Source organism: Microcaecilia unicolor, chromosome 10 (genome assembly GCF_901765095.1).
Source record: "Microcaecilia unicolor chromosome 10, aMicUni1.1, whole genome shotgun sequence".
In the NCBI taxonomy this organism is placed as follows: domain Eukaryota; kingdom Metazoa; phylum Chordata; class Amphibia; order Gymnophiona; family Siphonopidae; genus Microcaecilia; species Microcaecilia unicolor.
In genome coordinates this window covers 203,635,441-203,662,507 of record NC_044040.1, presented here as the reverse complement: position 1 = coordinate 203,662,507, position 27,067 = coordinate 203,635,441, and the positions used below count along the sequence as shown (strand labels likewise).

Sequence of the window (27,067 nt, the reverse complement as noted above, 5' to 3'; positions counted from 1 at the left end):
CAGCAACTCCGGGGGGGCGGGGGGGCTCGGAAACCCTCCCCATTCCAAAATTAGCCCGTTTTCACGGGCTCAACGGCTAGTATATATATAAGGGGGGGGGGGAGAGAGAGAGAAAGATTTTCTAAAATACTAATATTAATTGGGGAAATTGTAACATAGTGTCATACACAGAAATCTATTCTCCGTTTGAACCAAGGCCTTCATTAGTAGCAAGTTCTCAACTTTAAGAAGACAAGTACGTTTTATTTCAATACAATATCCTGCTATTGTTGTAATGTTTTTCATTACGATCATTAATTTATTATTATTCAGGCATGGCAGTATCTTGGAATAACACAGGCGGAGAATGAAAATGAGCAGGCAGCCATTATCTCCCTCCAGAGGTAAATAAGGTTAATTGAAAAGCAGCTTCTATCAATATTTTAGTGAACAGCTTGTTTTATGTAATGTGACTTTAGCTATGTGTCCTTTACTTAAGTTTGCAAAGTTCATGCATTGCTAACAAAAAGTAGAATTGTTTTCCTGAATGTATACCGTTAAACCAAAGGAAGTGTAGCAGAGATAGTGCAGTATCTATAGTACAAGAACAGTGCTGGGGAGACTTCTACGGTCTGTGCCCTGAGAATGACTACTACTACTTAACACTTCTAAAGCGCTACAAGGGTTACGCAGCGCTGTACAGTTTAACAAAGAAGGACAGTCCCTGCTCAGAGGAGCTTACAATCTAATGGACAAAATGTGCAGTCAAACAAATTGGGGCAGTCTAGATTTCCTGAATAGAGGTATAATGGTTAGGTGCCGAAGGCGACATTGAAGAGGTGGGTTTTGAGCAAGGATTTGAAGATGGGCAGGGAGGGGGCTTGGCGTACAGGCTCAGGAATGACAAGGACAAATCAAACTCGGGTATACATTTAAAGTATCACATACCATGTAAATGAGTTTATCTTGTTGGGCAGACTGGATGGACCGTTCAGGTCTTTATCTGCCGTCATTTACTACGTTACTATGTGCCATGTCACTGGAGAATGCTAGGACAGCATATAAGCCAGACTACCAGGACCTTCATGACATAATATCCATAAGAACTGCTTCATTTAATTTCACTTACAGTCAGGGGGTACTGAGTACCGGCACCTTTTTTCCATTGTCTGCTAAAATTGACCCATGGTCCCCAAGTTTTAATGATAGAGCTCAGGCTCTGCACACCAATTCTGCCTTGTCATAGATTCTGTGACTGGTTGCAGGGGGCCTCAGTGATCACCCCACCCCTGAAGGGTGGCCTAGCATTTGAGTACCAGCACCTTTTCCATCGTCTGCTAAAATCGACCCATGGTCCCCAAGTTTTAATGAAAGAGCTCAGGCTCTACACACCAATTCTGCCTTGTCATAGATTCTGTGACTGGTTGCAGGGGGCCTCAGTGATCACCCCACCCCTGAAGGGTGGCCTAGCATTTGAGTACCAGCACCTTTTCCATCGTCTGCTAAAATCGACCCATGGTCCCCAAGTTTTAATGAAAGAGCTCAGGCTCTACACACCAATTCTGCCTTGTCATAGATTCTGTGACTGGTTGCAGGGGGCCTCAGTGATCACCCCACCCCTGAAGGGTGGCCTAGCATTTGAGTACCAGCACCTTTTCCATCGTCTGCTAAAATCGACCCATGGTCCCCAAGTTTTAATGAAAGAGCTCAGGCTCTACACACCAATTCTGCCTTGTCATAGATTCTGTGACTGGTTGCAGGGGGCCTCAGTGATCACCCCACCCCTGAAGGGTGGCCTAGCATTTGAGTACCAGCACCTTTTCCATCGTCTGCTAAAATCGACCCATGGTCCCCAAGTTTTAATGAAAGAGCTCAGGCTCTACACACCAATTCTGCCTTGTCATAGATTCTGTGACTGGTTGCAGGGGGCCTGGCTATTGTGGGGTGGGTCCCCCAATGATCACCCCACTCCTGAAGCATTTGAGTACTGGCACCTACTTTGCTAGAAAAAAACAGACTGCTTACAGTACTTATGTCATGCCTACTTTAAGACTGGTAACAGTAAACCAAACTTGTTATGAACTTAATAAACTTCATATAAGTTTATACAACTTAATTACCTGAATCCAGCAACTCAAAGAAACCCAAACATGTTATGAACATAATGAACTTTATATAACCTCCCTCTCTATGTTTCCCTAATGTGTCTGTACATATCTATTTCATTTAAAATAACATCACTCTATATTTTTTTCTTTACCGGAGGAGGCTTTCGCCCCACGGCGCTATGTAAGTTACATTGAGCCTGCAAATAAGTGGGGAAAATGTGGGATACAAATGTAACAAATAAATAAACATCAACTCTTATGATACACATTATGAATGGTAATGCCATCCTGTGCCAGTCTGTTCTGATCCTATTATTCTAGAGCTGTGGTTCTCATCCACTATCTATATTCCTAATGTTTGTTAATGTGTTCTGCAATGCCACTATCTTATATTTGATGACCATGTAACCCAAAATCCTTCTGTAATACCAAATGTCTACTTCATAATTATTCTCACTATTCATGATGTATTGTAAGCCACATTGAGCCTGCAAAGAGTTGGGAAAACGTGGGATACAAATGCAATAAATAAAATAAATAAATCCCAGTCCTCGGGACACACCCAGCCCGTCAGATTTTCAGGATTTCCACAATGAATATTCATGAGATAGATTTGCATGCACTACTTCCATTCTATGCAAATCTATCTCATGCATATTCATTATGGATGGCCTGAAAACCTGATGGGGCTGTGTGTGTCCCGAAGACTGGGTTGAGAACCCCTGTTCTAGAGAGGTATAGTAACCATCAACTCTATGATACACAAACGAACAATAGCATCATACTGATTTAATAGCATCACATACCAGTCCATTCAGATCTCAATATTCCAGGTCTTGCATGTTATGAAAAATTAATCCATGAAAACTAGAGAACATTATACGTGGCTTTAGATTTTAAATCTCCTAGTGTGGCATTAGATGGGTACATCATGTAACATATAGGGCAATAAACATATGTTGTTAAATCACCCATTTGTACATTTTGGAAAGTAAAATGTGTTTATTTTTTTTGGCATGTGTGTTAAGCACATCCATGTAATCTGTTAACTTGGACTTTGATTCTGAAATCTTTTATCCCTCCTCCCCCCCCCCCCCCCCCCCACAAAGTCACACTAGCGTCTGTGGGCGTGGTAATGCCGAATGTGCTTTGTAAACAGGGGGATTAGTGATTTCTCGTAAATGTAATGTTCTTATCTTTTAAATGATCTTTGTTTGTGAGTGTTGTTCTTCAGTTTGAACTAATACTAACAAGAAAAGCAAGTTAAGTAAATTAAATAACTACTTTTGCACAGGGCTTCTAATTTTTGGTTTTAACTGATAAACAACACTATCCCTGCTGCTCTCTTGCCCTTCCTCTGGCCTGTCTTGGATCCCACACTCTGTTTCTGTCAGCTGCTCAGCTGCACTCATGTATGTATTTGATACAAGTGAAGAAGGTCCCCAACCTTAGCAGTGCTTTAGAAACATCAAAAAGCACTGTTTTTTTGTACCCTCGAAGAACCTGTAATTAGTTGGAAAATAAACACCTACATTTACAATTTATAAACACCCAGAAAGGAGTGGAGGAATAGCCTAATGGTTAGAGCAGCAGACAAGGAACCAGGAGACCCAGGTTCAAATCCCACAGTAGCTCCTTGTGCCCAATGCTGAGCAGGCTCTGGCAACATCCCCAGTCTTGGCCATGCCCCCCCCCCCCCCCTCCAATGTTAGACAGCAACCACACAGTGGGTCCTCACACTGCCCTAGAAAAGGCAATGGCAAACTCCTGTATCATGTCAAGAAAATCACAAGGAGGATGGGGGGGGTTCTTCACTGCGTGATCACCAGGAGTCAATTCAACTCAAGAGCATGTCTGGATCTGGAAACATAGAAACTCTAATTATTTTGATTTTATTAGTTTATTTATTTATTTAGGTATTGCTACCCAGGTAAATGCTTTTGACTTGCAACCCCAAAATATTTATGCATTCAGTATCCAATTTACATATTTAATTTATTAAGAGCCCTTGTAATCCACCAATCCACAGAGAGGCAAACCAGGAGCAGAGATCAACAGATGAATCTGGTACAGACAGTCCAGGATGAACAATCGATGGACAAAAATTCATCTTGGTAGATAATTCTGAGGAACGTTTTAAAAACAGAGATGTACAATGGGAAGAACTGTGTAAAATCATCGATGTTTCAATAAGAAAGTCACACATGTTTCCTTCACAGGTGCTTAGACCTGCAGCCCCATAACTTAAAAGCCCTGATGGCGCTGGCTGTGAGTTACACGAACATCGGCCAGCACCAGGAGGCTTACGAGACTCTCCGAAACTGGATCAAGCAAAATTCAAAGTACAAGTACCTGATGAAAAAGAAAACTGGTTCACCCAGCCTCACCCGGAGAACGTCCAGAACACTTGTTGCCAGGTAAGAAAAAGGAAGCAGTGCTTGACAGGTCTGATGTTCATCCCATAAGAGGTGACTGAAAAAAGGGGTCAACATTCAAGAAGGTTTTACTGGGCAGAAGTGGGTTGGGAAGGGGGAAAAACCTTTTTTATGTGGGTCCTGGCCTGATATTCAGCCATGGTCATCGTTAATTTCTCAAATATCCATGTGCATATCTTGTCAAATATCATTCGGTGAAATGTGTTTTTTTGAAACTAGCCAATTGGCAGGCTTCATTAATAATAAGATGACCTTAGCAACTATAGCTCTTGACCCCAATTAAGATCTTTCTAACTGCTGATGTAGGGGCCAATGCACAAAAGTCCCCACGGAAATCTCGTTGCTTGTAGATCCCTGGCCAAAGTTTACGATTTAGAAATAGCGAGCGATGCTGAAAGAAAATCTCCTGCAACATCAGCTGCTCGCAATTACAGCAAGCGTCTCTTTGTGTCTCTTTCCAGCACATCACTGGAAGAAGTGAAAGACTTGTACCTGGAGGCAGCTCACCAGAATGGCGAGGTGATAGATCCAGATTTGCAGACGGGGCTTGGTGTGCTCTTCAATCTCAGTGGAGAATTCGGTCGAGCAGTCGATGCTTTTAATGCTGCTCTAACTGTTCGGCCAGAGGTAAATTGAACAACACCAGCTGGAAAATCAGTGTTAAAAAAGCTCTGCTCTTGAGCTCTGCTTGTTCAAAATAATGCTAAGCTGTCACTAGTTTAAAGCCTGATCTGTCGTGTCTACTGGGGGGGGAAACCCTTTTAAACAAGATCTGTGAAAAAGGTATTCCTGTGGTTATACATAGCTGCCTGTAATTACTTTCTGAAAGGACTTTTCATTTTCTGAGCGCAGGGCCACCGAGAGACTAGGCCGGGCACGGGGCAAGGCTGCCCCGCCGCTGCAGTCTGCGTTCTCACCTGCCTGACTCCACGGCTCCGGGCCCCCATCATTCAAAGCGGCAGTCGCAGATTGCGTCTGTCCCGCCCTCGTCTGATGTAACTTCCGGTTTCCGCGAGGGCGGGACACAGGGAGGGAAGGCCAGAAGAGAGGCGATCTGCGACTGCCGCCTGTAGACCGGGGACTACAGCGCCGGTGGCCTGACCCCGGTGCCGGGCCCCCCTTGGAGGCCCGGGGAATTTTGCCCCCCCCCCCCCCCCCCTCTCGGTGGCCCTGTCTGTGCGCTAAGAAACCCAGCATTTTCTCAAGGCTTCATTGATCTGTAAAATTTATGGGCTCCTTTTACTAAGTGACGGTAAGCCCAACGCGGGCTTACCGCTCACTGTACAGAAAGTACCGCCAGGCTACCACAGCAGCCCGGTGGTTCATCCCACCCCTAGCGTTCCGTCATTACCAGTGCTACAAAAATGTATTTATTTTTGTAGTGCCGGAGCGTACCCAGTGGTAATCGGGCAGTGCCGCTCGCTGCCCGGTTATCACTGGGTTAATGCGGGAGCCCTTACTGCCACCTCAATGGGTGGCGGTAAGGGCTCCCCCCCTCCACCCTCCGAAATGGCCGCGTGACAAGTGCTTTATTTGCCACATGGCCATTTCCTACAGGAAGGCGAGACTTCCCTTTTTTAAACTCTGTTTATTTAGGAGTCCTTTTACTAAGCCGCAGCAAAAAGTGGCCTGCGGTAGTGTGGGCGTGCGTTTTTGGCACACGCCGGACCAGTTTTTAACGCACCCTGGGGGAAATGGATTTTTTTTAATGGGCCAGGAAAAGGGCCTGCGGTAAAATTGAAACCAGCATGCGCCTTTTTATGGCCTAAGCCCTTAACGCCACGCATTGATCGAGTGGTAAGGGCTCATGCGCTACACCCGCGATGACTGGTCGGCGCACGCCAACTGCCAATTAACACCATGTAAAAAGTGAACAGCAAAACCCAAAGCGTGAACCAGTTCTCGAAGAAGCGCTATAGCTCTCGCTTTTATCATACTTAAATGTATTAAAATGTGTTTTTAGCTTTTTTTTTTTTTTTTTTTAAATGAAAAATGAATATTATTTTTCTTTTCTATCTATGTATTGTTTTGCTCTATCCGGATATAGTTTCTAGTGAATTTTTATTTATTTATATGTTCATTTATTTATGTAAATCCACTTTCACCGGTCTCAAATTTAATAGCTGGGGCCTCTCACAACAAGTTCAACAAAAGCCCAGCACCTCAACTCTAAGCATAAACCAAGCGAAGGAATCTACTTATTTTATTTATTTAGTTACCTCAGCAGTGACTCTTTTCACACTGGGTCACAGCCCGGTGATTCACTGGTATTGTCATAAGTCAATTAACTTTCTAATGAAACGCTTAATCTTTCTTACAAACTCTTTTTATTTTTATTGAATAAGATTTAAATATAAGTGCTGTAGATAAACCACCCATAGAGATAAATCAAACATTGAAAAGAAAAAAAGAGATTACTTGTAATATAAAAGACAAAGACATTTTTTTGGATTGAAGGTTATAGCACTGAACACTTTTTATTTGTCAATTTTGCACTACGGGAGGCTGGGGGGAGTTGATGATTATAAATGGTCATGTAATGCAGGCTCACCAGTTTGGGTGGTAAAAACTGCCTGAATGACTGTCCAGCTTATAATTGAAAAAGAAAAACGCCTATATTGCGACCCAAATCGGGAGATAGACGTTTATCTCACAAAAACGAATAAAGCGGTATAATCGAAAGCCGAATTTGGACGTTTTCAACTGCTCTCCGTCGCGGATGCAGACAAAGTTGATGGGGCGTGTCAAAGGCGTGGTGAAGGCGGAACTGGGGCGTGGTTATTGGCCGATCAGAGATTGGCGCCTTTCGCCGATAATGGAAAAAAAATATGCGTTTTTAGCAAGAATTTAGGGCACTTTTCCTGGACCCTGTTTTTCCACGAATAGGGCCCCAAAAAGTGCCCTAAATGACCAGATGACCTCCCCTGACTCCCCCAGTGGTCACAAACCCCCTCCCACCACAAAAATATGCCGTTTCACAACTTTTTATGTTCACCCTCAAATGTCATACCCACCTCCCTGGCAGCAGTATGCATGTCACTGGAGCAGTTATTAGGGGGTGCAGTGGACGTCAGGCAAGTAGACCCAGGCCCATCCCTCCCCTACCTGTTACAATTGTGCTGGTAAATGGGAGCCCTCCACACCGCCCCCCAAACCCACTGTACCCACATGTAGGTGCCTCCCTTCACCCCTTAGGGCTATAGTAATGGTGTAGACTTGTGGGCGGTGGGTTTTGAGGGGGATTTGGGGGGCTCAACACCCAAGGGAAGGGTGCTATGCACCTGGGAGCTCTTTTACCTTTTTTTTTTTTTTTTTTGTAAAAGTGCCCCCTAGGGTGCCCGGTTGGTTTTCCTGGCACGTGAGGGGGATCAGTGCACTACGAATCCTGGCCCCTCCCACGAACAAATGCCTTGGATTTATTCTTTTTGAGCTGGGCGCTTTCATTTTCCATTATCACTGAAAAACAAAAACGCCCAGCTCACAAATTGTCGAATAAAACATGGACGTCTATTTTTTTTCGAAAATACGGTTCAGTCCGCCCCTTCACGGACCCGTTCTCGGAGATAAACGCCCATGGAGATAGACGTTTTCGTTCGATTATACCCCTCCACATGAGACGACTCCTTTATTAATTGTCAGCATTTAGTGTGATATTTATTTATTTATTGCATTTGTATCCCACATTATCCCACCTCTTTGCAGGCTCAATGTGGCTTACAATTCATCATGGATACTGGAGGTAGAAGAGAATATACAATTGGTTTTACAGAGGGTTATTTGTTACATGGTGGTGAAATACATGATAGTTTTAAAGCAAAAGACATTAAAGAATATTTCTGGATAGATTCCACCACCTGCGAGTTGTGTATATTGCCATTGATTTTTTTGACAGTATTTCTAGGATAAGCAGCATAAAATGTATTGTACTATTTTGGGATCTTACCAGGTACTTGTGACCTGGATTGACCACTGTTGGAAACAGGATGCTGGGCTTGATGGACCTTTGGTCTGCCTCAGTATGGCAACACTTATGTTCTTATGTGGTAATGATGGTTTATATATTTTTTTTCTTTTAGGAACTTGGCCAAATCTTTTTTTTAAACCCTGCTAAGCTAACTGCTTTCACCATATTCTCTGGCAATGAATTCCAGAATTTAATTGCACGTTGCATGAAGAAATATTCCCTCCGATTTGTTTTATAGTTACTACTTAGTAGAGAAACAAGAACCCGGCATGACCTCAATATAATTGTCCTGTTCCTTCCCCCTTTTCTCAGCTACATTATCTTTTTTTTCTTGTCAGGACTATTCCTTATGGAACCGTCTTGGTGCAACCTTGGCAAACGGTGACCGAAGTCAAGAAGCAGTAGAGGCCTACACCAGAGCTCTAGAAATACAACCGGGGTTTATAAGATCCAGATACAACTTAGGAATCAGCTGCATCAATTTGGGGGCGCATAGGTGAGCTATTCGTGGAAGGGAGGCTATTGGAACAAGTTACAAGAAAAGTTGCAAATCTCCACAGGAAAACTCTCATCGGACGCCTGGTACAAAGCGGCGCTTCCGATTGGTGGAGCACTGAGTGCAAAGACGCCCATTCAATTCTCCTGGGCTTCTTCGCATTTAGCACACACTAGTCAGTAATACAGCTTTGCAAAAGGAATCCATTAGTTTTTTCTTTGAATTTTTAGTGACATTTTGGATGTTTTTTTTTTAAAAAGCTATTAACTGAAAATTTGAAAGATTTAGGCATTGTGCTTGGCATGCCCTTTAAAACTAATGGTTGGCGGCTTTACTAAGAGGCTGATAGGGGCATTTTTCGAAAAGGACGTCCAAGTTGCGATTCCCCATGGGCGGGAAAGCCCGTATTTTCAAAACAAGATGGACGTCCATCTTTCGTTTCGAAAATACCATCAGAGATGTCCAAATCCTTAAATTTGGACGTCCCTAGACATGGACGTTTCTGACTTTCGGCGATTTTCAAAACCAAAGACGTCCATGTCAAAAACGTCTTAATGCAAGCCATTTGGGTGTGGGAGGAGCCAGCATTTGTAGTGCACTGGTCCCCCTGACATGCCAAGACACCAACCGGGCACCCTAGGGGGCACTGCAGTGGACTTCATAAATTGCTCCCAGGTACATAGCTCCCTCACCTTGTGTGTTGAGCCCTCCCCAAAATCCCCCCAAAACCCACTATCCACAACTGTACACCACTACCATAGCCCTTACGGGTGAAGAGGGGCACCTAGATGTGTGTACAATGGGTTTCTGGTGGGTTTTGGAGGGCTCACTGTTCCCTCCACTAATGTATCAAGTAGGGGAGGTATGGGCCTGGGTCCGCCTGTCTGAAGTGCACTGCAGTACCCACTAAAACTGCTCCAGGGACCTGCATGCTCTGTCTTGGACCTGAGTATGACATCTGAGGCTGGCACGACATATTTGTTAAGATGTTTTTTGAAGGTGGGAGGGGGTTAGTGATCACTGGGGGAGTAATGGGAGGTCATCCCCGATTCTCTCCATTGGTCATCTGGTCATTTCGGGCACCTTTTTATGCCTTAGTCGTAATAAAAACACGTCCGGGTGAAAACGTCCAAGTGGTCGTCAGGAACGTCTTTGTTTTTTTTCGATTATGGGTCAAGGACGTCCAAGTGTTAGGCACGCCCAAGTCCCACCTTCGCTACGCCCTCTTGAATTTTGGCCGTCCTTGCGACGGAGTGCAGTTGGAGACATCCTAAATCGGGTTTTGATTATACCGATTTGGACATCCCTGGGAGAAGGATGTCCATCTTCCAATTTATGTCGAAAGATGGACGTCCTTCTCTTTCGAAAATAAGCCCTTTACTAAAACATACGTTTGATCACAGGAGGCAATGCAAAAAAATAAAACTCGGAAAACCCCAAATTATGGAAAAGTTCCAAAATGTCAGTATTATGAAAGATTTTTCATGTTGCCCCCTTTCATTAAAATTTTTGCAAAATGAGCACTAAGTCCACTAAGAGCAAACGTTTGTTTAATTTCATAAATTATGATGTCTTGCACAAGCAAGCAGAGCAGCCCACTACTTATGAATTGTGTGAAAACAGACTCGGGAAAATACGTGCATGGGACATTTTCACATATAAAAAGATAACTAGCCTGCTTATTTTCGAAGGAGATCGCCGGCCATCTTCCGACACAAATTGGGAGATGGCTAGCCTTCTCCTAAACCCTGCCAAATCGGTATAATCGAAAGCCGATTTTGGCCAGCTCCAACTGCTTTCCGTCGCAGAGCTGGCCAAAGTTAAAGGGGGCATGTCGACAGAGTATGGAAGGCGGGACGGGGGTGTGGTTAAAACATGGCCGACTTCGGCCGATAATGAAAAAAAGGCTGGCTCGGACGAACATTTGGCCGGCTTCACTTGGTCCATTTATTTTTAGGACCAAGCCTCAAAAAAGTGCCCCAATTGACCAGATGACCACCAGAGGGAATTGGGGATCACCTCCCCTTACTCCCCCAGTGGTCAACAACCCCCTCCCACCAAAAAATAAAAAACATTTTTTTCCAGCCTCTATGCCAGCCTGAAATGTCATACCCAGCTCCCTGACAGCAGTATGCAGGTCCCTGGAGCAGTTTTTTGTGGGTGCAGTGCACTTCAGGCAGGTGGACCCAGGCCCATCACCACTCTACCTGTTACACTTGTGGTGGTAAATGGGAGCCCTCCAGCCCCCCCCCCCCCAAAACCCACTGTACCCACATGAAGGTGCCCCTCTTCATCCCTAAGGGCTATGGTAGTGGTGCACAGTTGTGGGTAGTGGGTTTTGGGGGGATTTGGGGGGCTAAGCACACAAGGTAAGGGAGATATGCACCTGGGAGCTATTTTTGAAGTCCACTGCAGTACCCCTTAGGGTGCCCGGTTGGTGTCCTGGCATGTGAGGGGGACCAGTGCACTACAAATGCTGGCTCCTTCCATGACCAAATGCCTTGGATTTGGCCGGGTTTGAGATGGCCGGCATTAGTTTCCATTATCGCTGAAAACCAATGCCGGCCATCTCTAAAGCCGGCCCAAATGTTGAGATTTGGCCAGCTCCGACAGTATTATCGAAATGAAAGATAGCCAGCTATCTTGTTTCGATAATACGGTCAGGACACCGCTTTACGAGGCCGGCCATCTACATGGCCGGCGCTGTTCGATTATGCCCCTCTATACCACAATGAGGTGGTGGACCTAAAACAAAGTTGCTTAAGCAAGTTTGCAACACTGCTCATTTGAATCCAGAGCAAACTCATTTGGGAAATCCTGAGGGTTAGTATGTCAGCCCCTGAAAGAATTAGGTGAACAGAAATCAATCCAGACTTTGATTGTTGCAGTTGTCCGGGTCTTGCTAGATACCCTGAAGAAAGCCAGTTCCGCTTACTCAGACACGGCAAGACCCAGAAAACCGCAACAGTCAAAAGAATAGCTGCGGAAGTTTCTGAGAACAATCCAGACTTCGTTTCTGCAATGTATATGAGCTTATCTTTACAGAGAAATATGTTTACAGATATCGGACACAAAGGAGACAGTTTACTAAAGGGCATTAAGCCCTATGATGTGCTTAGCATGCAGGAAAATGCTTATCGTTAAAGGGTGAATTGTACACTGCCTTGAGTGAATTCCTTTGAAAAGGTGGTAAATAAATCCTAATAAATAAATAAATGTCACCACTTGTGTGAACTTATGAAGCAATGAACAATTTAGAGAACTTTTTGAATGTATGTGCCTTCCTTTTGATACTCTTGTGATTTCTGTTTCAGGGAGGCGGCCAGTAATTTTCTCACAGCCTTAAATTTGCAGAGAAAGAGTCGATACCAACAGCAAGTCCCCTACCCTGTAATCTCGGGCAACATCTGGGCAGCCCTCAGAATTGCCCTTTCTATGATGGACCAGCCAGAGCTCTTTCAAGCAGCTAATGTTGGCGATCTAGATACGCTTTTGAGAGCTTTTAACCTGGATCCGTGACGAGAGGGAGATGTGGAAACGCACAACTATTTTATTATTGAAAAAAAAAAGAAAAAGAAAAACAAAAGAAAGCACTAACTGTACTTCCAGACGACTGGGCGTAAATGAACTCGCTTATTCTTGCAAAGATTGCTCAGTTGCTGTTGAAAAGCACAAAGGATAGACCTCTATAAAAATGAAACTCAAGTTTTTCGACTCAAGCCAACACCACCTGTCTGGCCCACATCACCATGATAGCTGAATATTTGTTTCCTTCAACGTTAATGAGATGGTGAAACTATAACTGGTCCCTTACCAGCTCAATGGAAGACGTGTTCAAGGAAGCTTCGTAATTTGTGCATACATCATCATGGCATTAAGAGGAAGGAAGCACTGCCCAGAAAAATAGTATACCTCCTTCCTTCTTCCTTTTGCTGTCCTCCTGCAATGTGCCTCATCCACAATGGAACAGACCATTACCATGAACAAAAAGCTAGCTTCATGAATAGTGCATGCAAACATGTCTCGTTGCGAGTACATTAAGCTATAAATCGATGAGGGCGTTTAGTGACAAAGCTCCTCCACTGACCCTTATTCTTATGTATGGATGTTGTAGGTTTTTTTTCCTTTTCTACAGAGCTAGTTTTGCATACAGAAAGCAGTACATTGCACTAGAATTTCTGCTGTGCACACTGATTTATGCGAAGGATATTTGCACTTTATCATTTTTTAAAATTCGTACAGGTTTGTTTAGATATGGTAGGAAAGAACGATACACAGAATCTTCCTTTACTGCATAGTGGACCAAATAATGTTCCATATTGGGGTGGGTAAAAAGAGATTTTATCTCAGTTTGTGATCAGGATGTGTCTGAATGTTCTGCGGGGGTCTTTTATTAAAGTTTAGCTCGACTTTTATTTATTTGTTACATTTGTATCCCACATTTTCCCACCTATTTGCAGGCTCACTGTGGCTTACATTTTACCATAGTGGCGTTCGCCATTTCCGGTATGAACAAATACAAGGTGATATTGTGGTGGAATAAGGTTCGTGTAAGGTAGGTAGGATGGGGTATTTAGGGAGTACGAGGGAAATTGGTTGTGTCCATTCAGTTCATTGGTTTAGTTGTGTTGCAGGTGTTTATTCCTATGGGCCCTGCTGCAGATAACTCGAGCTAAACTTTAGTAAAAGACCCCCTTAGGTAGCACCAAATACAAGCGGTTTCTGAAGAAAATGAGCATTTGTAGGTGTAGACATTAATTTCCTACTGGAACGTCAGGATGCGAATTCAGATTAGATTCTCTTTGATGCTGGTTAGCAATCGCAATGCTAAACCGTTCCTGGGGAGCCACCTGTTCCTCACTGGGACTATGAGAAACTTGAACGAGGAATCCTAAACAAAGAACCCCTTTTTTGTTTTCTTGTACTGAATTGGAGACCATCCAAAATGAAATACAGGCGCTGGTCCTAATTAAAAGGGTCAAGAACTTCTGAAAAGAAAGCCCTTTGCCAATGGTTCCGAGGACCGTACTTAGGGGTCCTTTTACTAAGGTGCGCTGGAAAATGGGCTGCGCCAGCGTAGGCATGTGTTTCGGGCGCACGCAGATCTGTTTTTCAGCGTGCCTGCAAAAAAATGCCTTTTTTAAAAATTTTTGCCGAAAAGGGCCATGCGGCGAAATCAAAATTGGCGCATGTCCATTTTGAGTCTGAGACCTTACCGCCAGCCATTGACCTAGCGGTAAAGACTCGCGCGGTCACCGGGTGGTAATGACCTACGTGCGTCAAATGCCACTTGGCACGTATCTGATACGCGCGTCCAAAAATTATTTTTCGGCCGCACGTATCGGACGTGCGCCAAAAATGAAATTATCGCAACAGCCATTCTGGCGCACGTTGAGTGCGCATAGACGCTTATGCGGCTTAGTAAAAGGGCCCCTCAGAAAAAGGAAGTCCCACATTTTTAATAGCGCGTAAGCTCCAAAGACATGTATAACATGTGATATCCGTCACCTTTTCGCGTTACCAGACACCTGTACGCACTCAGTGAGGTTTGTAGTGACTCTCCTGGAAATGCAGCGGTGGAAGAGGTCATCCTACTAGCGCAGTGGTTAGTGCTTGACCCCTGCACATGAGAAACTTGATTTCCATCCCCACAGTAGGTAGCTGAGTCTTTGGTCAGTGGAGCTTGGAATACTGCTGAAGAAGCAGTGGCAGCCCTTTGAGGAGGAGGAGGGGGTGGGGGGCACCGAGACCTACGTAATCGCTATCTGCTGGCCTGCAATAAGCAGGCAGCCACTGGAGTGTTCTGCAGGATATAGAGGAGCAAGCAGATACATTAACAGAAGTCATGCATGCAGACCATCTTAGACCTTGCATGGGGGGGGAGGGTACAGAATATTAGCCAAGTGCCACATACCAATCTTTAGCACAAGCATACTTTAACATAGAATATATTTATAGTTTAGAGATTTATACAGTAATTCCTATTTTATTAAAAAGAAAAATATTCTTTTAATTTATATAGCTGCTGTAACTCTATTCGACATGTGTAGGGTAGATGCTACTGAGAAACAAAACAAAGATTTCCTTCAAAATATTTTGAATTTCAGTCCTTATCCTGGCAGCCAGATGCCAGGTACTTAGGAAAGAGTTTAGATTTGGCTTTACTCTTGAAGCGATTTCCATCCTATCAAACTACTAATTGAGTCTGGCTTCTTGTGTAGAGATCAGCTAGGCCTCGTGTTCCCTTCAGCATTTTCATTTAGCTGAAGAGTTTCAGTTAATGAGTGTGGGAACCGGCTGGAGAATGGGTTTTTTTGGCAGATCTAAGTCCTATTTCTCAGCCTCTACACAGTAGGATGGAAAGATAAAAGACATGATACCAAATCCCTGTGGCAGAGGGAAGCAGAGAGATGATTGCGGATTTCCCAGATCTTTCTGCATTCTCTGTACTCCAGTGAGGAACTCTACTACTACTACTACTACTACTATTTAGCATTTCTATAGCGCTACAAGGCATACGCAGCTCTGCACAAACATAGAAGAAAGACAGTCCCTGCTCAAAGAGCTTACAATCTAATAGACAAAAAAAAAAAAATAAAGTAAGCAAATCAAATCAATTAATGTGAACGGGAAGGAAGAGAGGAGGGTAGGTGGAGGCGAGTGGTTACGAGTCAAAAGCAATGTTAAAGAGGTGGGCTTTCAGTCTAGATTTAAAGGTGGCCAAGGATGGGGCAAGACGTGGGGGCTCAGGAAGTTTATTCCAGGCGTAGGGTGCAGCGAGACAGAAGGCGCGAAGTCTGGAGTTGGCAGTAGTGGAGAAGGGAACAGATAAGAAGGATTTATCCATGGAGCGGAGTGCACGGGAATGGGTGTAGGGATGGACGAGTGTGGAGAGATACTGGGGAGCAGCAGAGTGAGTACATTTATAGGTTAGTAGAAGAAGTTTGAACAGGATGCGAAAACGGATAGGGAGCCAGTGAAGGGTCTTGAGGAGAGGGGTAGTATGAGTAAAGCGACCCTGGCGGAAGACGAGACGGGCAGCACTGTATTGCATTTCTTTCTAGCTATTCCTTCAGAAAAGGGCATTTTGCCCCCCATTATTTTTCCTGTGGCGTACTGGTATATGAAAAAAAAAAAAAACTCCTCAGCAGCCCTACCTCCTTCCACCCCCGGTACAGTAGTCTGCTATGGCAACTACTACTACTAATAGCATTTATATAGCGCTACCAGACGCACGCAGCGCTGAACATTTGACATAGAGAGACAGTCCCTGCTCAAAGAGCTTACAATCTAGGTAGAACAGACAGACAAGACATTACAGGCAAGGGAATTACAGGGTAAAGAGGAACAGGGGGGAGGAAGGCAAATGAGTAGTGGTTAGGGGCCAAAGGCAGTAGTGAAAAGGTGAGCCTTCAGCATAGATTTAAAAACAGGTAGAGACGGAGCTAGACCTATGGGTTCAGGAACATGGTTCCAGGCATAAGGTGCCGCAAGATAAAAGGAACGAAGTCTGGAGTTAGCGGTGGAGGAGAAGGGGGACGACAAGAGAGATTTGTTCAGAGAGCGGAGTTCACGGGGAGGAATGTAGGGAGAGATGAGAGGGGAGAGGTAGTGAGGGGTCATAGAGTGGATGCATTTAAAGGTCAGTAAGAGGAGTTTGAACTGTATACGGAAGCGGACAGGGAGCCAGTGAGTTGACTTGAGGAGTGGGCTAGTTTGGGCATAACGATTCTGGCGGAAAATAAGTCGAGCTGCAGAATTCTAGACAGATTGGAGAGGAGAAAGATGATTGAGCAGAAGACCAGTGAGAACTACCTGCCATGGCTACTATCCCAACCCTAACTTAGCTGGACAGCCATCTCTTCCTGCTTCCGCTGCCCTGATCTAATAGCCAATATTGTCATATTATGTTGGCCCAGGCTGGCAATTTCTGTTTTAGGTTTGTGATAAAATCAGGGGTATGCTCACATGTTGGGTTTTGTTTTGTTTTTTTAATTTAGGGGTTGAGGAAGGGTTAGCGATGGTGTCCGGATAGGGGTATATAGTGGTGGAGGCACTACGGAAAGGTAAGCAATATAGGAATACGTGAAATGAAATGCAGGCATGAAGATGGCATTGGGGCAGCAAAGAGTGAGGAAGTTGATCAGGAGGGGGAGTGAGTGAGGAGATTAAAAAGTGGAGCGTGAGAAGGGAAAAAGTGACAGAGGGAATGTTTGGGATTAGAGATACAAAGAGAAACTACCTGAAAAAGAAGAGTGATGGCATTAGAGGGGGAGTGGGAGGGTAGTGAGGGGATCATAGAGGGTGAGTGGTGCGTAGAGGGTGGGAGGACAGTGAAGAGATCAGAGGAAGAATGTTGCAAGAGGGCGATGGGAGGAGTGAATAAAATGAGTGAGGGGATTTGATATGAGAATGGGGAAACTGGTTGGGCGTGACAATCATGGAGATGTGGGGGGATCAGAGGTGCTGTGGGAGGTGAGTGGGGATTGGAAGCGGCTTGCAGGGAGAGAGTGAGGAGATCAGAGGAACTGTGGAGTTTGAGCAAGGGGATGAGGGGGCTATGGGACATGAGGGGATCATTCCTTCCTCTCCGATTCTAAATCCTCATCCAGGATCCCCTCCTCCTCCTCTGCCCTCTGTGATTCCTGTCTCCTCATCTTCCTCTGCTCAATGATTGTCTCTATTCTCCCCATTCTTACACTTCATTCCGTCTTCTATCCCTCTGCCCATCCTGCCTGAGATTACTCTTCCTCCCTTACTCATCAACCTTCTCCCTAAAGGAAAGTTCAGATAAATTGGACACATGCCATTAAAAAAATTTAATTACATAATTTAATTTGCAAATTAGAACTGTACCAAATAGAATATTTTACTAATGAAAAATATTATTCGTCTGAATATGAATAGCGAATACGAATAATGGGCATTGAGCTTTAACATAACAAATAATGAAAGAAACAATGCGAGATCAAGTATTTATTTCAGTAGGATTTAGCACAGTAGAGCCCCAGATTATTTGTATTAGAATTTAAATCACTATTCGGCCAAATACGAATAATGTATTCAGAGTACTATTCAGAGCTGCTTTGAATCAAATTATGAATATTCGATACATCCCTAATGTAGATCTACACAAATGTGGAATATGATCATAGAAAGCATTTGCCCTCACCTCCTATGGAATTGGCCTTTGCCCCCCCCACCCCCATCTTATTTGATGGTAGGAAGTGACATCCTTTTTATGCATATTTGTATTAGGGATTTTGTATAAGGTAGGGTGAGTTTTTCAGCTTGCAAAGTCTTGCCACAAACTTGAAGCATCTGCCACAATAAACCAGGGGCTGTGTATATTTATTTATTTGTAACATTTATATCCCAAGTCCTTTAGGGGTAAACAAATATAGATTGAAATAGGGGTCAGGTAAGATTAGGGTATAAGGTACAATAAGGGTCAATGATAATAAGGAATAGATAATGTCCAATACGATCTAAGGTTATGTTGTGTTGCAGAGTTGAAGCATTTAAGTAGGGTCATTGGGATAGGCCTTGCAAAATATGTGCAGTCTACAGCAACAGCATCGTAGCGGAGGCAGGCCGATGCGCCAGTATATTCCTCCCATTTCTAGAACAGCCTTAGCCTTCCTTCTGCCAGGTGTTTAGGGTTACATTCTATATATATGGCACCTGAAAATTCCGCACAGAGAAAAATACGCCTAGGCATATTCTATAAAGTACACCTAAATGTTATAGAGTAGGATGGAATTTCCGCATGGCATATGGAATAACATAAGTATATAAGTATTGCCATACTGGGAAAGACCAAAGGTCCATTGAGCCCAGCATCCTGTTTCCAACAGTGGCCAATCTAGGTCACAAATACCTGGCAAGATCCCAAAAATGTACAAAACATTTTATACTGCTTATCCCAGAAATAGTGGATTTTCCCCAAGTCCATTTAATAACGGTCTATGGACTTTTCCTTTAGGAAGCCATCCAAACCTTTTTTAAACTCCACTAAGCTAACCGCCTTTACCACATTCTCTGGCAACGAATTCTAGAGTTTAATTGCACTTTGAGTGAAGAAACCTTTTCTCTGATTCGTTTTAAATTTACTACATTGTAGCTTCATCGCATGCCCCCTAGTCCTAGTATTTTTGGAAAGCGTGAACAGACGCTTCACATCTCTCCAAGCGACCAAATGTAGTTACGGCCATTTACACACTTGGCGTATAATCCAGATGCCTAAATTAGGTGCAGTGTGGGTATATTCTATAACAATGTGCATAGATTTTAGAAATGCCCACTCCCCTTTTCAACTATGTGACTTAGAATTTAGGCGCACCACGTTACAGTATACGCTTAGTGAGTTGTGCGCATAAATCATAATGCCAATTAGTGCTGATTGCTCAACAGCCAATTAACAGCACTGATTAGCTAGTTAAGCAATTAAGCTACACGCATTGTTATAGAATGCGCTTCGATTTCTGCATGGAAATTAAGGTACCATATCTAGAATCCCAGGGTTAATGTTTATGCTTGGAGCAGGTATTGCAAAGCCTCAGCAATCAAACTCATCTATTGCATTCAGAGGTAGGCAGTAGCTCAGTAATTACTTCTGTTCACCATTCCCAACCACTCACACCCCGAAAAGCCAGAAGTGGATACGGACACACATTCCAGTTGAAAGGAGTGTTTTACATAAGAAGGGCTAGAACAGCAAACAGCTGAAATGATTTAGCTCTGTCCAGCAGTACAAAGCAACCTCATGACTGAGCAGTGAGGTTTCATTTGAACCCTGGATGAACAGGGTCATAACTATTCTGAGTTGTTTAGAAATTGTCAATGTAGGTATTTAGTTTCCTGCTAATGAGATGTTCTTTCAGGACAGACAAAATGAATGTTTATCAGTATTACTGCTCAACAAAGTTACATTTTCTGGTGGAATCCAATATGCGCATTTGTGTCACGCAGGAGTTATTAATATAGAAAAGGCACAAACGGGGGGGGGGGGGAATAGAAGACAAGCTGAGGAGGAGGGAGATAGCACTAGGGGAGGTGCTGGATTTTAGTGTGTATTCAATTAAAAAAAAAATTTTCTCAGGAGTTTTATACCAGGGTTTAATCAGTTCAAACCTAAAATCAGAAGCCCTAGACTTAACATCATTATAAAGAAAAGGCTGCACCATGGGTGCATCAGAGGTGTCCGAAACGTTGCTCGCAGAATTTCAGAATGCCTAACTTAACTATTATTTGAGTGAAAAAATATTTCCCCCTATTTGTTTTAAAAGTATTTCCATGTAATTTCATTGAGAGTCCCCTGGTCTTTGTACTTTTTGAATGAGTAAAAAATGGATTCACCGCCAACCACTCCACACCACTCAGGATTTTGTAGACCTCAATCAAATCCCCCCTCAGCCATCTCTTTTCCAAACTGAAGAGCCCTAAACTCTTGAGCCTTTCCTCAGATGGGAGCACTTTCATCCCCTCTAGCATTTTGATTCTTCTTCTTTGAACCATTTCTAATTCTGCTATATCTTTTTTGAGATACGGCAACCAGAATTGAACACAATAATGGTGAAGTCGCACTGTTGAGCAATAAAGAGGCATTATAATATTTTTGGTCTTATTTTCAATCCCTCTCCTAATAATTCCTAGCATCCTGTTAGCTTTTTTGGCCACCGCCACACACTGGGCAGAAGATGTCAATGTATTGTCAACTAGGTCTTTTTCTTGAATGCTAACTCCTAAAATGAACCCTAGCATCAGATAACTATGATTTGGATTATTCTTCCCAATGTGCTTCACTTTGCATTTTTCTACATTAAATTTCATCTGCCATTTGGATGCTCAGTCTTCCAGTTTCCCAAGGTCGTCCTGCAATTTTTCACAGTCTGCATGCATTTTGACAACTTTGAATAGTTTGGTGTCTTCTGCAAATTTAATCACCTCACTCTTCATTCTGATTTCCAGATCATTTATAAATATGTTAAATAGCACCGGTCCCAGTACAGATCCCCGTGGCACTCCACTATTCACCCTCCTCCATTGAGAAAAAATGGCCATTTAACCCTATCCTCTGTTTGCTGTCCAATAACCAATTCTTAATCCACAGAAGGACATTGCCTCCTATCCCATGACTCCTTAATTTTCTCAGGAGTCTCTCATGAGGTACTTTATCAAAAGCTTTCTGAAAATCTAGATACACTACATCAACTGCATCACCATGCTTGACATGTTTATTCATGCATTCAAAGAAATGAAGCAAACTGGTGAGGCAAGACCTCCCTTGGCTGAATCCATGCTGACTCTGTCCCATTAAACTATGTTTGTCTACATGTTCTGTAATTTTATTCTTTATAATAGTTTCCACTATTTTGCCCAGCACTGAAGTCAGGCTTACCGGTCTGTAATTTCCCAGTTCGCCCATGGCGTCACATGGGCCACCCTCCAGTCACTATGAATGATTTTAACAACAGGTTACAGATCACTAGCAGCAGATCAGCAATTCCATGTTTGAGTTCTTTCAGTACCCTGGGGTGTATACCATCTGGTCCAGGTGATTTATCACTCTTTAACTTGTCAATTTGGCTCAATACATCTTCCAAATTCACCAACATTTCTTTCAGTTCCTCCACATCATCACCCCTGAAAACCATTTTTGGGCAGGTAGATCTTTTACATCTTCTTCCATAAAGACTGAAATAAAGAATCCAAGCCATGCCAGCATCAATGCTGCCAGCCCACTTTCAGATATGGGCAGTGGGCAAGCTGAGGTAGGTTATATAATGTAGATATCTTGCAATGCCTGGGAGAGGGGGAAATTTTGAAAGCCATCTCCCCCCCAGAAAAGGGCAGCATTGTACCTAAAGAAAATTGCCCACCCACCATAATTTTACCTGTATGGTTTGAAAGTGCTCCTAATACAGGGTTAAGACAGGGGAAGCCACAATGCACCTAATTTTACATTACAGAAGAAGCCAGTACAATCTCCGTGACAGTGCTTTGTAACCCTCCCCAGGAGGGACACCTAGCCAATTGGGGTTACAGAATTACCACAATGAATACACAAGGAATAACTCTATATTATGTTAGATCGGAAACCCCAACTGGCTCGTTATACCTCCAAGAGAGGGTGGAGAAGCACTAACTTTGTCAACCTTGCTTTCCATAGTACGATATTATTAGCACCTGTTCTAAAAGGAAATTTGCTAAGTTGACGCCTACATTTAGGCATGAATAGTGCATCTAGTTGGTAGAATAGAAGTTCTTCCACATGTGATCGGCACCAATAATTGGCAGTTAGGCACATAAGTGGCTTGGCGTTATTCTATAGACAATACAGCCGATCGTCAACACTATTTAACTGGCCAGGAACAGCCGGCTACCATGAATATTCAGTGGGAGAGAGCCGGCTATCTCCAGCTGAATATTCGCGGTCAGTGCATAGCGGCTTACTGCCTCTATCGCACAATATAGCCTGCTAGCTGCAAACATTCAGGGGCCCTTTTACAAAGGCGCATAGGCACCTACGTGCGTCACTTTGGAACTGCCACCCAGCTACCGATAATCGAGCCAAAAATAGCTTTTAGTTTCTGCCGTGCTGAGCTAACCAGGCTGTAATCGGCAGTGTACAGAAGCTGATTACCGCCCAGTTAACGCCTGAGACCTTATCGCTAAGTCAATGGGTGACGGTAAGTTCTCAGGCCCAAAACGGGCACGTGACAATTTTTATTTTGCCGCACATCCACTTTCGCCCCCCCCCCCCCCCACACACACACACACAAAAAACGCCTTTTTTTTTACATATGCGCTGGAAAATGGACCTGCACACATCCAAAACACGCACCTACACTAGCGCAGGCCATTTTTTGGCATGGATTAGTAAAAGAACTCCTCAGTTAAGTGGCCATATCAGACTACAAAAATAGCAGGCCTATCTTTGGCCACTATAAACTTAACTGGCCAGTGCTGAATATTAACTTAGCAGGTCAAGTTTGTAGTGGCCAAAAGAACCCCAGATATTCAATGCCAGTCTCCGGAAACAGCCCAGCATTGAATATTTGAACTCAGTGCCAACCATGGGACTGACCAGGCCTCCCTCCTGCTGAATATTGGGCCCAGTATGCCTATATCACTTAGGGGCCCTTTTACTAAAGCTTAGCGCACACTAATGTAATTAGCACGCTCTAAATGCTAAGAAGCCCATTTTATATCAATGAGCATCTTAGTATTTACTAAGGGCCCCTTTTATCATGCTGCGGCAAAAGGGGACCAGTGCTGAAGCGAGCACGTGAGGCCCCCTTTTACCATAACTGATAAAAGAGAAGTGGAGGTAAGGGCACCCACACTAACCCGGCAGTACACAGCACTGCCCAATTACCACCGGGTTCAGTCCAGCGCTACAAGAATTAATTGTTGTAGCACCGGAAATGATGGTCCGGTATGAGTGGGAAGTACCATAAGGCTGCTGCGGTAGCCTGGCAGTACTTCCATTATAGCGAGCGGGCTTACTACCGCTTAGTAAAAGGAGCCCCAGCACATGCTAAGCTTTAGCAAAAGGGCCCTTGTCAACGGGGGGGGGGGGGGGGGTACACATGGGAAGAGCATAGGAGTGTCATGGAGATATCACCAAGTGACACCTGCAACTTATGGAATATTACCAGTTGTGTGTGCGTTGCATGGTACATTTAGCTGTGCCTACTTATGCCTGCCGTTGATCTGTCGTAAGTAGGCCCGACTAACTTTAGGTGCACCAGTTCCTCTTTGCACTAATATTGTATAAGAGCCTAGACAAGCCCTTACCCCACTTTAGAAGTGCTAAGCACAACCCCTTGTGTGGTACCTACAATCAGGTGCCCATTTATCGAATTGCCACCTTAGAGAGTAAGGCTTTAGTTATAATTCCTTAGCCAAGAAAAGTCAAAATTGTAATCAGTTGCTTTACAATTGTTTTAACATTAAGAAAGATACTTTTCTCTTGGTTGTCATGTTCCTACATCGATTCTGCTAGTATTTATAAATCCAAGTAAATCGAATTGAAGTTTTAGACTAAATGATCTATATTTTTAACTAGTGTTTTCTTAGATGGACAAATACATAAGGTTTGTAAATTAGTCCTTTTTGAAATATACATTATTATATACTCTCAGGTGCAGAGACAGCAAAGTACTGCATGCTTTAATATTTGTGGAAAAAAAGATTAATATTATACATGCCAAGCATGCAGCAGAACACGTGAATGTAAATCTAGTGTGCCGGATGCATGGCAAACCATGATATATGATTAGAAAAATAAGGAATCGTTTCTTAGCAGTGTCTGTATTGTTTCTTGCCACAAGACATTTTGTTTTCCCTAGTATAAATCTCTATTTTTAATTTAATGATGAAGGGGCAAAATTGACTGTCCTGTGTTTGCAATGTCTGCAGGAGTTTTTAGTCAGTGCACATTGCAACACATATTCAGAAGGAAGCCACTCATGTTCCTTTTGTAAATTAGCAGCTGCAAAGTCCGCGTACTAGAAGTGGCCAGCTCTCTGGCACCTGCAGAGGGCACAGCAGGGGCAATAAAGCATGTATCAATTTGAAAATTGACTGTATGTGCACTCCCTAAACATACCCTCGGAAAGGCCTCATTTTAAACTAGCTAAAAGTGTACCTGCTGTGAAAATTGGTGCATGCTTTTAGCTGGGCAGGACTGAGCAATTTTATTTGGATGTGTGGCTCTGAGGAGTAGCAGAGTAGCCTGGTCAGAGCAGCAGGCTGGGAACCTCAAGACCCAAGTTTAAGGGCAAGATGCACTAAACTAAACGAGCCTTTAACGAACAAATTTTAAACCGTGGCATGCACTAAAGGCCATTTTCCCACGGCAGTAGCAGCTAACGAAAACGGAATGCAGATGAGCAAATTGTGCAGAAACCCTATTGTAATGAGATGCACTAACCTTTTCTGATTGCCTTAACGGTGGAAATCGCCGGAAAATTTAACGAGAGGTTGTACCTCTCGTTGGGGCTGCGCTAGATCGAAAAATTGTCAAAAACGTATGTCATATATGCCGCCCGAAGACGCTGTGCCGCTCACCTCCCCGTTTGTCAATCAGCTGATATCGGAGAGTGCAGTTGAAGGCGTGCATCACAAAAATAGCCTTCCATTTTGGCCAAATAATAAAAACTTCCTTTTTGGCCGTGCTTCACTCAGCTGAGAGACCTGAAAGTCTCTGAGCCAATCACAGGTTACTTACATCAGACGAGGTCGGGCCCAGGAGGAACAGGGGGACATCAGAGGAGGCGATCAGCTGTTCATGCCCCTGCAGCGCCTTCACACAGAGATGAGAGGCGCTGCACGGGCCCGGTTTCACGGAGGGGGGAATGGCGGCGATGACCTCGGGGGGGGCGACAGGGGCGGAGGATGGCGGGAGCTGTTTTTTCTAAAAAAAGGAGAAAGAGAGGAGGGGGGGAGGCAAGGCTGTCCATAAAGGACGCTCCTGACGAGCGTTTTTACCCCCTCCTGCTTTTTTTTTCACATTGTTTTGGAAGCCGGGCACCACCAACAAGAGGTACAGACCTCTCGTTAGCTTTCCCGGAGTTTTCCAGCGTTAGGGCAAGCAGAAAGCCTTAGTGCATCTCATTTCAATAGGGTTTCTACACAATTTGCTCATCTGCATTCCGTTTTCGTTTGCTGCTACCGTCGTCGGAAATTGGGCTTTAGTACATGCCAGGGTTAACAACTAGTTCGTTAAAGGCTCGTTCAGTTTAGTGCATCTTGCCCCTATCACTACATTTCAGAGGCCCACACAGCTGCTAATTAGCTGATGCTTTCAGCCTGCTTTTGAACACAAAACCTACAGGCCTCTTTTATCAAGCCGCACTAGCTGCTCCCGGTGCGGTCATGCCAAAAAAGCCCATTCACTTTGAATGGGCTCCATCGGCATTTCCGTGTGGCTTGATAAAAGTGACCCTATATTTATTGATAGGACAACAGTGGACAAGGTCCATCACCCGTCTACAATATTCATAACAGTCCAGTGAGTACCAAAAATTGCAAGAGCAAAGCAGAGCCTGCAAGAGAAACAGAGCTGGTTCTAGGTGATGGGCTTCAAGGAGAAAATGTCCACAGCAAAGATGACAGCCTGGCAGTGATCATCAACCCCTGATCCCCCCCCCCCCCCCCCCCATCCTCTGCACTTGAAAGCAAACAAACCGTGGCAGCTTACCTGTCGAAATATTCTGCTCTGCTTCCACATATTGTACACAGCCTCTCTTTTAAAGAGCACTTTCGAAACAAAATATTAGCACAGCTTTTGCTGTGTTAAAAAAAAAACCCTGAATATTTATATGTGTATATACATTTTGTATATCTGTAATATATATGAATAACTTCATAATATCATTTGGAAATCTTGCCTTTCACTGATTAAAACGTCTAAAGCACCTATAAGCAGCAGAATGAATTTGTCTTCTCTTTAAAGCCACTATAACGTCCTGTAATTAAGTCAAAACTGCTTGTTTGCTTCCTTTATCAACATTTTCTTTTGACTTGGTCATATCTGTTTACCAGCAAAATGTAAAAGAATTGGGAACACGGACAGTAATTTCATAGGGGGTCCTGCATCGTTCCGCTTAATGCAAATATAGTCCTAGAGTTTCATAATACTTTAAATCTACTTGCACTGCTCTTTGAAATAAAATCATTCTGTTAAAAATATGTATATTTTTGATTTTTTTTGTTTAAAGGTGATTTGCCACATCTGCAAAAAGCCACAAGCAGAACAGTTACTGCACCGACCCTGCCTGTAGGCATTTGAACTAGTTTCAACTTTATTGAATGTTTAATACACCTCCCTAGAGTGACCTTTCAATACTGAAAAGCTGACCTGCAAATCCAAACATTCCAGCATGTAAACTCTTTCGAGACCATATCATAAGATCTGTGAAAGGAGTTCAAGCAGTGGTGTAGCCAAGGGTGAGCCTGGGTGGGCCCAGGCCCACCCAGTAGCAGCACACCTATGATATGGCTGCCAAGGATCCCCAAGCCCCATCAGCTGAAAACTCCCAATAACTGTCCTTCCTGCATACCTTGCAAACAGCAG

General features: G+C 43.8%; 1 protein-coding gene across 3 annotated transcripts in view; it reads left to right on the top strand.

The window, feature by feature from the left end:
• Positions 1–12,501, top strand: part of PEX5L (peroxisomal biogenesis factor 5 like) — a 123,055-nt gene extending 110,554 nt beyond the window's left edge. For all 3 annotated transcript variants that reach the window (XM_030216328.1, XM_030216327.1, XM_030216326.1), the window contains 5 exons: positions 313–383; positions 4,307–4,504; positions 4,984–5,149; positions 8,825–8,982; positions 12,297–12,501. In XM_030216328.1, the coding sequence (XP_030072188.1) occupies positions 313–383; positions 4,307–4,504; positions 4,984–5,149; positions 8,825–8,982; positions 12,297–12,501 (798 nt within the window). The remainder of the gene's footprint in view (positions 1–312; positions 384–4,306; positions 4,505–4,983; positions 5,150–8,824; positions 8,983–12,296) is intronic.
• The last annotated feature ends 14,566 nt before the right edge of the window (positions 12,502–27,067 follow it).